The sequence below is a fragment of the Triplophysa rosa genome, linkage group LG1, assembly GCF_024868665.1.
Source record: "Triplophysa rosa linkage group LG1, Trosa_1v2, whole genome shotgun sequence".
NCBI lineage: Eukaryota > Metazoa > Chordata > Actinopteri > Cypriniformes > Nemacheilidae > Triplophysa > Triplophysa rosa.
In genome coordinates this window covers 15269365-15280395 of record NC_079890.1, presented here as the reverse complement: position 1 = coordinate 15280395, position 11031 = coordinate 15269365, and the positions used below count along the sequence as shown (strand labels likewise).

At 37.5% G+C, this 11031-nt stretch overlaps 1 protein-coding gene across 4 annotated transcripts in view; it reads right to left on the bottom strand.

The window, feature by feature from the left end:
- Positions 1-11031, bottom strand: part of tub (TUB bipartite transcription factor) — a 103246-nt gene that overhangs the window by 2688 nt on the left and 89527 nt on the right. For all 4 annotated transcript variants that reach the window (XM_057330558.1, XM_057330576.1, XM_057330571.1 and 1 more), the window contains 4 exons: positions 2474-2586; positions 955-1069; positions 578-676; positions 151-322 (listed from right to left, as the gene is read on the bottom strand). In XM_057330558.1, coding sequence (XP_057186541.1) covers positions 151-322; positions 578-676; positions 955-1069; positions 2474-2586 — 499 coding nt within the window. The remainder of the gene's footprint in view (positions 1-150; positions 323-577; positions 677-954; positions 1070-2473; positions 2587-11031) is intronic.

Genomic DNA, 11031 nt, shown 5'->3' with positions numbered 1-11031 from the left:
GAAAACACAGTCAATATAAATTATATTTACTTATATATTTACTTACCCAGATGTGTTATATTAAAACTAAAATGCTGCCTCCGTAGGTTTTTAGAACAGGGCTTTGTCATGCACGTTGTTAAAAACTCTAAGATGCTTTTTTTAACTCACGGTCATTGTCATGAATAATCTGAAAGTTTTTGACAGACGCTTGGGTGACCCTGCCATGAAAGTTGAGCACATAAGATTGCGTGTCATCGTTCCATACAGGCGTCTTGTTGTGGAGCTCTATCACGCTCTCTGTGCTTTTGTTTTGCCATCGAGCCAGCAGAGTCTCATGGTCCTGCAAAGCAATGGACAGATGCGGAGGGATTAGCTTTCCATTAAACCGCCTAGCCCTGCTGCTAAAGTTGACATCCATACATTAGGTCCAAAAAAAGTCAAGGCTGTTGGTTTACTCAGACTAATCCTTTATATTCTGACTTACTGCACAGCAAACATATTTGCTTTATTGAGACTTCAGTTTCTTACACACACAAAGTCCTCTCATACAGGTCTTTTTGCTAACAGCTCACTTGTAGTAGATTAATGCACTTACATTTCGAGGGTGGATGGAGACTCTTTCATGGTCCATGTTCATTCCAGGAATAATGACACTCATCTTTCGAGGTCCTTTGAACCCTAATACATTAGTTTCCTAGAACAAATAAACAGCATCATTCACATGTGAAGTGACCCTTTGATGCCATGTTTGAATAGACACACATTTACGAATCTACAGAAAACAAAAGAAATTCTTAGAAAAGCGTTTCTTGTTCTTCATCTATAAAAAGGGATGCTATGTAATAAACCACCACCAGGGGTCAGGCTTGGTTTATTTCCCGCTTTCACTGCCAGGCTGCTAGATCTAGTGCCCTCAGGGCTGGGTGCTAGCTCTCTGCTGGTCACCGATCAAGATAATGCTCATAAACTCACATAACAGATAGCTGCAAGCTCCTGCCGTAGGTTTCCAGCGTCCAGGCTAGATGAGGTCTTGACTGGGTTCATACCGCTGTCATATACCGTAAACTTGGTACCCATAAGATTTGATCTGTGGAGATTGAACACTTACTGTTTAGTCACACCCCAGTAAAGGACAGGAAACTGATGAGGACTGCCAATAACATGTACTGGTCATGTTTTATCTCGGAATCAAAAGGACAAAATCGTTTTTGTACTGTGACATGACTAAAATAATATAATAATATTTCTCCCCTTGTTTTTTCTATTTTATTCTCATACGAATTCTTATTATCATAATGTTACAATTTTGTACGTAATGAGACTTAGAACTGAAATGTATTTATAGATCATGTTACTGTATATATTATATTTGTTATATAGCTGCAATGTAAAAAATGGCAATTTTTCTCTGGGGTGCCGGGAAAATACTGTAAAATAACAATGTTGTCATGTAAAATTACATGTTTTCCACGTATTTTCATGTAAATTAGCTAGTTTTTTACCGTATTTCAAAAATAGACTGTAAAAAAGGTAATTTCCCATCAGCTGGAAATTATAATATAAAATAATAGTTTAATCTTTTTTTGTAATTTGATTGTTTTTTACTGTATTTCAAAAATATGTGAAAAATCAGTACTTGCTCATGAAAAACCAGTAACATTACAGTTTTTACAGTGTGGATTTTATTTAAAGATGCTGATTTTAATTTTAAAAAGTTAAAACACTAATGATAATCAAATGAGAACTATAATGGATAATAAAAAGAATTGCAAAAAAACCTTCAGAGTAACAATATCTTTAATGGTTAGATATTTGCAAAACCCAGTAATAAACAAAGGGTGACTAATAATAATGATTTGTTGCAAAAATAAAAATCATGAAATATGGAGATACAAGGTTTCAGAAGGACCGCAGCAATTTATAGCACTATTAATCATATTTGCAGTATAATAATAACACTGCAGAAAGGTGTTACCTTCATTTCTTTAAATAAAATGAATTACTTCTAATAAGTTAGGCCAATAAGTTTTAATAATCTTAACATCACTCCTGTGTGATTCATTCTTATTGATCCAGATTTGTTCACGTTTATAAATTGGTGAGACGGTAAATCTTTCCTCTCCCTCATTCCTTATCTAAAGAATCTTTAAATTCCCCCTACTATAATTGGAAAGGAAATGTATTGTTTTTTTGATGTACTAAGCTTTAATTAGGCTCAGATGTTGAAATGCACAAAAGTGCACGCTCCTGATATGAAAGAGGGCAGACCTGGTGCGCACCAGTAATGAACCCAATTACAGTTTTAAATAGACTCATCCAGTTCCGTGAGCAACGCACACATGCATACATAAACTCATTAAAAGTCTCTCTCAAACATTTTGAGAGACTCGCACGTCTCTTGCTGACATGTCTCAACAGAGCAGTATAGATTAAGGTTACACGACAATGTTATGAATCACAACGTACAATGAGTCATCGTGAATCAATATACCTCAGTTTACCGATGAAGCTCTCGCCACCTCGAGACAGGTCAGTAGGGTCGATGGAGATGAGGTAATTGGATGTTTTGCTCTTCTTTCTCTTCCTCCCAGCTAAAAGGAAAACCTGTAAAAACAGCTAAATGTATTACATCCAGCTTAGAGGCATAAACACTCAAACACAGGGAGAAATGTCTACTTATATACACAGTTATGTCATGACAACTCTCGGAGGGTTTAGCATGGTAGTGTACGTGACATATGTATTTGGTCTTGGCGGATAAGATCTGCTACGCTGCTGCTGCGGCGGCGGAGCAAGTACGAAGACTTGCTACTGCCAATACATCCACAACATGCTGCTGTGTGCATATAAGGAATACTGCTGCACATATAAAATATATGAATAAACCCCGTAGCTTACGTGATCACCTTGTAGCAGATCTATACTGGTGGAGATGGGGAAGGAGAAGGGTATCTGAAATGCGCTGCACTGCTACAACAATCACTAGTTGAGATTTAAACGTAGAGCAGCAAGCTCATTGGCTGCTGATACGGAGGGAACCAATCACTTCACCGTGTAGTAGTTATTATGTCAGAATGGTTTATACTTTAGGACTGCGCCATCTACAGTTTCATGCCAGAACTACTGTGTCATTTACGGAAGAAATTAAGAGACCAATTTTCATTTATTCAGCATTTCTAAATGTATTGTGTTCATTCCAGTCCAGTGTCTGTTGAATTTCAACAAAATTAAACCTCAGGAGTGGCAAAGTTAACCAACAGCAATGTGAAAGACTGACAGCATGACAAGACACATGAAGGGCCCTATTTTCACGATCTAAGCGCATGGTTTAAAGCGCACGGCGCAGGTGCACTCTGGGCGTGTCCGAATCCACTTTTGCTAATTTAACGAAGGGAAAACAGTCGGCGCGACCGGGCGCATGGTAGGGATGGGCGATACCACATTTTTTTATTCGATACGATACCGATACTTTTTCTTGAAATGTTACCGATACCGATACTGATGCTTTTTAAAAATAAAAATCTAATTTCAATTAAAAAAACAAATTACATACTTGTACTGGCTACTAATAACAAATTTATTAAAAAAGCAATTTAAACAAATAAATAAAATGTTTAAACAACCTTCTTACAAAAATATTGATTAAATAACATAAATCTTAATAAAATGAACAAAAAATGTCCATATTTTCACTGTCTTCTTATTTTTAAACAGGCCATTTTTCTTAGGCTTTATCATTCTTTTTGTACTATTACATACAGTATTTAAAAATATATATATATTGATTAACTAACAAAAATCTTAATACAATTAACAAAATTACAAACAACATAAACTGCATACTTTCACTTGTGTTTCACTTCAATTGCTGATTAAGAATTCCTAAACTTCAAATTGTAGATTGGAGTTTAAGAAAAGCAACATGTCAACATCTCTGTTTGATGCGGAAGTGTGCAATGCATGCGTGTTGTGTATGTGTACGTGCCTGAATATCACGTGACCACGTCGCTCGCGCTGCGCAGCCGGAGACCGATTCGTGTGTGACGTCAAACTGCCGCGAGAGCTACTTTCATAACATAGCGTCACTGATCGGCATGCGCAGAGCTAACAACATTTAGTTATGCTGAAACTATTAATGTAATTAACAAGATAATCGATACTTTTCAGAAAATATCGATACCTAAATAGCAGCTTTGAGTATCGATGTATCGATATTGCAGCATCGATGTGCACATCCCTAGCGCATGGTCTAAACGTATCGAAAGCCAACAGGTTCACAATTCGCGTGCTTTTGATCGCCGTATTAATATTAAAACGCCGATTTCTTAACCCCGCCAGGCGTTAAATAAGCGCCGCCTGGCGCTAAATTAACGTCATACGCCGCCACGCGTTTAAATAACGCCGCACGCCGATCGACGTTAAGTTAACGTCACACATCACTCAAAATGCAAACTTATTAGCTAATATACATAGCCCCTCCTCTTCAGGGTTTGCGAGCTCTACGGCAAGTCGGAGGCTACAATTTCCAAGAGCGCTGTTCACTTAAGTTAACTGGGGGTCTGGCACGCGATGAAACCGTCTGACCGTAGCATAGGCGTAATTTGCGGGTGGATGGGTGGGTCATGTCCCCACCACTTTTTGCCAAAGTCAATTTTGTCCCCACCACTTATTGTAAGAAATAAAAACGGAGTGTCTATTTACCATGCAAGTAGCCCGCTTTGTAAGCAGAGGCACATGAAAATAAACTGCTCCGGTGGCGTAGAGCGTAAAGCATGTGTTATCTACTTTATGTCATCGTAGGTTCGGGACTGCTACTTGCTGAACTTTTTCCCTATCACATATCAGATTGTAAAGGTATTTATTTTTAATAAAATGATGAAAATATTTGAAATTAGCTGTTCAAGTCATACATGTACCAAACATTTTGCGCTTAATTGCACTTTGGCGCTATATACCCAGCTAACAATTTTTGGTTCTCAGAACGTTCCCCTAACGTTAGTTTTTCGTTCCCAGAACGTTCCCCTAACGTTAGTTTTTGGTTCCCAGAAAAATAACCAAAAAGGAAACAAAAACTAACGTTAGGGGAACGTTTTGTGTTTGCTGGGTATTCGTCCTTATTGTTCTCGACATGCGGTTGCTATCGTCTATTGCAAGATTAATTACATTTTGATACTTGATAGAAAACTGGAAAAAGTCACAACTTTGTAGTTTCATGAGTTCAAAACAAAATTTAGAAAGTTTGTTGTATATTTGTAGCCTATCAGGCAATGCCCGTAGTAATTAGTGAAAATAAGATTTTTTAAAGATATTATTTTCAACTGTTTCCCCTGTATACTTGAATATTTGTCCTTATTAGCAGGGGGTTCCCAAACATCTCAATCCTTGACCCACCGACAGGTAATCTGTGTCAAACACCAAATTTTTAACATGGGGAAAACACACATTCGTTTCAGTAGTTTTTGTTTCATCACGAATTAATACGTTTAATTACGTACGGCAACAGCCATCCTTACATATAATAAAGCACAACATGCTTTAAATTATATATTGAAGAAAACGTGATATAGTTTAAAAACAAATGGAAGCAGATCTGATATGTGATGTGAAAATTTAGAATAGTGAGTTCAGCGGATTCGAACCTGCTTCACAGCTGTGTCAATATTATTTGTCATGCGTCTTTCGCACTAACGTTTACACCACTGAAGCCGTCAATAAAGCGGCGCAGTTTTTATACTGTTTTCTGGAGGAGTCACCTACATGTTTCGTGCTTGTGATGTCTATGAATATTCCCAACGAGTTCTTACAGAAACAATTTATTAAAGTATTGTTTGTGTCGTCTTTGTCCCCACCACTTTTCAAAACAAAGTTACGCCACTGGACCGTAGTGTCATCTCAAATCCATATCCAGCTTAACTTTGTGGAAAACAAAAATGGAAAGAAATGAAAGAAAAACCAGCAGAAAAGAAAAACATATAACTAATGCAGTATGTTCCAGGAAGCAATGTGTAAATGCGGGTGCGCAATTGATGACAGAATTTGGAGTAAAACGAGTTGTTGCTGTTAGTCTACAGGTTAGCTCGGTTTCCTCGCAGTCGCATGTTACGTCTTTAGCTGGTTCGAGTCCCGCTAGGACCATTTGCAGATTTTTACATCGTTGGTCTTGTTATTTTTATCTGTGTCACAGGGATTTTTTTATATTTCAGCATTTAATGCATGGTTAATATATAAAGAAAGTCAGGAATAAGAGCTCTTTTCCACAACAAACTAACACTACATTCTAAGTTTATTAAGCGCTCCCGACAGCCTCGCCAACAGCCTTTCAATAATCACCTTAACGCACATCACCTGCCCACTTAAATTTCATTAGCACGCGACCACTCACATTACCTACGGGTAGTGTTGCTTTCGTCAACGAAAATTATGACGAAATATGGTCGTCAACGAACCTTGGTCACGTGACGAAAACGAGACGAGACGCAACGTAAATGCTGGTCATGTGACGATGACTATAATTAAATGTATAATGCAATATTGTTGACGAATAAAAACGAGACTAAATGTGGTTTACAAAATAAAAACTATGCTAAATGTCTCTTCATTTTCGTTGACCAACAAAACGAGACGAGATGAAATGTTATAACGTTATTTCGTCTGATGCTTTAACCTAGATGCCAGCGGGATCCTGTTATTTAAATGTCATCTGGTTGTTCTGCGTGTCTTGAGTGAATTATGTGCACAGTTTAACATACAACACGAGTGATGGTCGAGGATTTATCTGCGTCTGCTCTGTATGAGGAAAGTGTGGGAATATTTTTCAGATAAAAGTATGATTTAATTATCAATATAATCAATAAGTGTTTTCTTTCATTAAATCATTAAGCTGTGTGCTTTTGTCATGTGCTTTCTGTATCGCTCAGTGGAAAGTTACTGTGGCAGATGAGGTGAGACAGGATAAGTGGGGGTTGGAACCATAAATTATCTAAATCAACACACACACACACAAAGAGTCACATATAAAAGAAATGTTATGAATCAATCCACTGCATATGTTTTAAGTATAATCATGAGTTGTGATGTGTTTTAATGAATCATAGGATTAAGAAACAACGCTACATAATTAAAAGCATTAGATGATTGAGTGTTTTCTTTTTACTAAAAGAATGTTAAGAATGTTGGTATGTTGTCCGGCCACAAGAAACTGTCTCTAGGAGACCACTCCCCAAAAGAAACTGTCTCTAGAGAACATTCCTCAAAACTAGCGACTGACCACAGGATGTATGTTTTGAGAAGATGTTATTTTGCAGGAACTAAGAAAAAGGACAGAGTCAGATAACCTGGTTCACGGTGATTGGTGGAAAGGGAGCAGCACTCCTTAAAAGGCAGAGGAGGAGTCAGAAGATGCGAACGACGTCACATACTGAATAAATATGGGTGTTTTTGAATAATTTGGGTTGTTGGCTTGTGGTGGAGTGAGGAGATCGTCTGACAACCCAAAGCTTTGTTACCTTTTTACATCTGATAATAAAACTTCTATATAATTTGGAGAAACGTCTCTTGCAAATTTTTGAACATGCAGGACTGCCTCAAAAGTCCAACAAAAGGTGTGCATTATATCTGACACACACATGAACACTGCAGTTAGTCTTGTGGGTATAAGTCATTCCCTTTAAATGCCATTGAAGTTGGAAAAAGGTATTTTAATGTGTACTTTAGAGATGGTCCCTAAATTCACGAAAGTTTAATGTCAAACCAACTTTATGCCAGTGAAACGCGTCAATGAACGCATGCTTTACATGCGCCACGCACTCGTGTGTAAACACATCAGGACAATTTATATATAAAACAGTATACAATATTGGTTAATGTTCCTGTAGGAAGGAGCTTGTTCTGTTGACAGACAGAGGCTTCAATTCCGCGAGTAGGCTACAGTTTGCAAAACCGTGCGCACGGATTGCGAAAGCGTGGGCACAGATTATGAATTCGTGGGTACAGATTTCAAAAACTGAGGGGACGGTTTACAAAACCGAGAGCACGGATTGTAAACTCGTGGGTACAGATATGAACGTGACTAAAACTAATAAAAACTAAAATGACAGCTTGACACAAAGACTAGACTAAAACTAAAATTAAAACAGGCCGCCAAAAACAACACTACTACAGGACATATTGCCATTTACCTCTGTGAAGAGACTGACGCAATACCGTGTGTGGAACTGACTTTCAGCCGAGCATTTAGATATAATTCATTTTACTCGACAAAGCATATGAAACAATTTAAAAATGATGACCATGCTGACTTGAGTGTTTATGCATGTTCTCTACTGGAGAACTACTATTATGTGAAGTCTGCTTTATTAACGTTTTCTTCCGTTAATAAAGTAAACAAAAATGCTTTTATTCTGTATCCTTTTACAAGCACACAGCATTTTCGATTAAGAAACTTAGAATATAATGTATGTTTGTTGTGGATATAGCTTGTTATAAGTAATGAGTAATATATTAATGTAAATGTCACACTATCCAGGGCTTTTTGTGTTGTATTCGTTTTGCACAGTTACTGTGGCTGCATAAATCGGCTTAATTTGTTTTCTTTATACTCACTATACTTTGAGAATAAAGTCGTTGTGTTTCGAGAAAAAAGTCGTTAAATTTCGAGAAAAAACTCTTTGAGAATAAAGTCGTGTTAAAAACGTGTTAAATTCTTCTAAAGAGACCCAGCCGCTGATAGTATTTCTTTGTTACTGAAGGAAAGCCTAAAGTATAGCTTGACTAAGTGATACAATTCTGCCATGTCCTCATTCAGTACTACGCAATGAACATGACCCTGATATAGGATAAACGTTTATTCTCGATATTTTATTTCGACTTTTTTCTCGAAATTTAACGAGTTTTTTCTCGAAACACAACGACTTTATTCTCAAAGTATAGTGAGTTTATTGTCGACATTTTATTTCGAGTTTTATTTCTCGAAATTTAACGAGTTTTTTCTCGAAACACAACGACTTTATTCTCGAAATTGATTGAGTTTATTCTCAACATTTTATTTAGACTTTTTTCCCCGAAAAACTGCGGGTTTAATTTCGCATTATAATGACTTTAATCTCAAAACGTTTTATATATTTTTTTATTGCTTGGCCCTAATACTCTTCCGTAGAATCCCGCACATTCCAAGAGCTGAATAATATAAAGAATGCATAATATTTTTTTATTTCAAATGGAAATGTGGCTGTTTATTTTTAGTAACAGAAGCTTCTTTGCAGTGCCACACATGATATAGCGTCAGTCTCTTTACGGAGGTAAATGGCAAGGCATTTGGCATTGACTTGGGCTGTGTTGTTTTAGTTAATAAGTTCATGCTTATTACATTACAATCATTGCGCAACATTATTATCCTTATAGTCAACCAATTTCCGTAACATGGAAATTAAAATCACATACTGATAAAAGCATATCGAAAATGCACTGCAAGTCGCTTTGGATAAGCGTCTGCCAAATGTGTATAGCGTCTTGCTGTTCGTTCGTCCTGTTATAGCAAGAAAGTCCATGATCTGTGAGTTCAGTATAGGCTTTAGCAGCAAAAGTCAAGTGCAAGTCGTTAACTGAATGTTGATACGGTTGTGGAAATTTCCGTCGATTTAAAAGAGCTCTTATTCCTGCACGTTATTGATTATATAAACAATGTGAGTGTTAATTTGACCTTTTTTAACACTGGCGATTTTACTGTGTGGCTTTCAGGATAGTTGTCATTTTTATATTGTTTCATATGCTTTGTCGAGTAAAATAAATTATATCTAAATGATCGGCTGAAAGTCGGTTCCACACACGGTATTGCGTCAGTCTCTACACAGAGGTAAATGGCAATATGTCCCATAGGTAATGTGAGTGGTCGCGTGCTAATGAAATTTAAGTGGGCAGATGATGTGCGTTAAGGTGATTATTGAAAGGCTGTTGGCGAGGCTGTCGGGAGCGCTTAAGAAACTTAGAATATAGTGTAAGTTTGTTGTGGAAAAATAGCTCTTATTCCTGACTTTCTTTGTATATTTACCACGCATTAAATGCTGAAATATAAAAAAAATCCCTGTCACACAGATAAACATAACAAGACCAACGATGTAAAAATCTGCAAATGGTCCGAGCGGGACTCGAACCAGCTAAAGACGCAACATGCGACTGCAAGGAAACCGAGCTAACAGACTAACAGCAACGACTCGTTTTATTCCAAATTCTGTCATCATTTGCACACCCGCATTTACACATTGCTTCCTGGAACATACTGCATTAGTTATATGTTTTTCTTTTCAGCTGGTTTTTCTTTCATTTCTTTCCATTTTTGTTTTCCACAAAGTTAAGCTGGATATGGATTTGAGATGACACTACGGTCAGACGGTTTCATCGCGTGCCAGACCCCCAGTTAACTTAAGTGAACAGCGCTCTTGGAAATTGTAGCCTCCGACTTGCCGTAGAGCTCGCAAACCCAGAAGAGGAGGGGCTATGTATATTAGCTAATAAGTTTGCATTTTGAGTGACGTGTGACGTTAACTTAACGTCGATCGGCGTGCGGCGTTATTTAAATGCGTGGCGGCGTATGACGTTAATTTAGCGCCAGGCGGCGCTTATTTAACGCCTGGTGGCGTTAAGAAATCGGCGTTTTAATATTAATACGGCGATCAAAAGCACGCGAATTGTGAACCTGTTGGCTTTCGATCTAAACGGGTTGTCCCGATTCTCTTAATGATTAATGGGTGTTTTTTGGGCATAATGTGCAGTAAGCCAATCAGAGTCTCATCTCTCATTCCCTTTAAGAGCCAGTTACACGGCGGAATTTGCAAGAGCAAAGACTGGACGCTTGTCTAGAGAGGAAACGCATCTGCTCGTGCATGAGGTTAAAGCGCGCGAGCAGATCATCTACATGACAAGCCGTATTTTTATCTTTATGTACACAATAATAATCTTTTACATTGTAATCCATTAATTTTTTATAATTGGCATGTTTGTGTGCTGCTGCACTTCCCTCTGTGTAATAAGTAAAGTGAAAGCGCGTTGTATGTG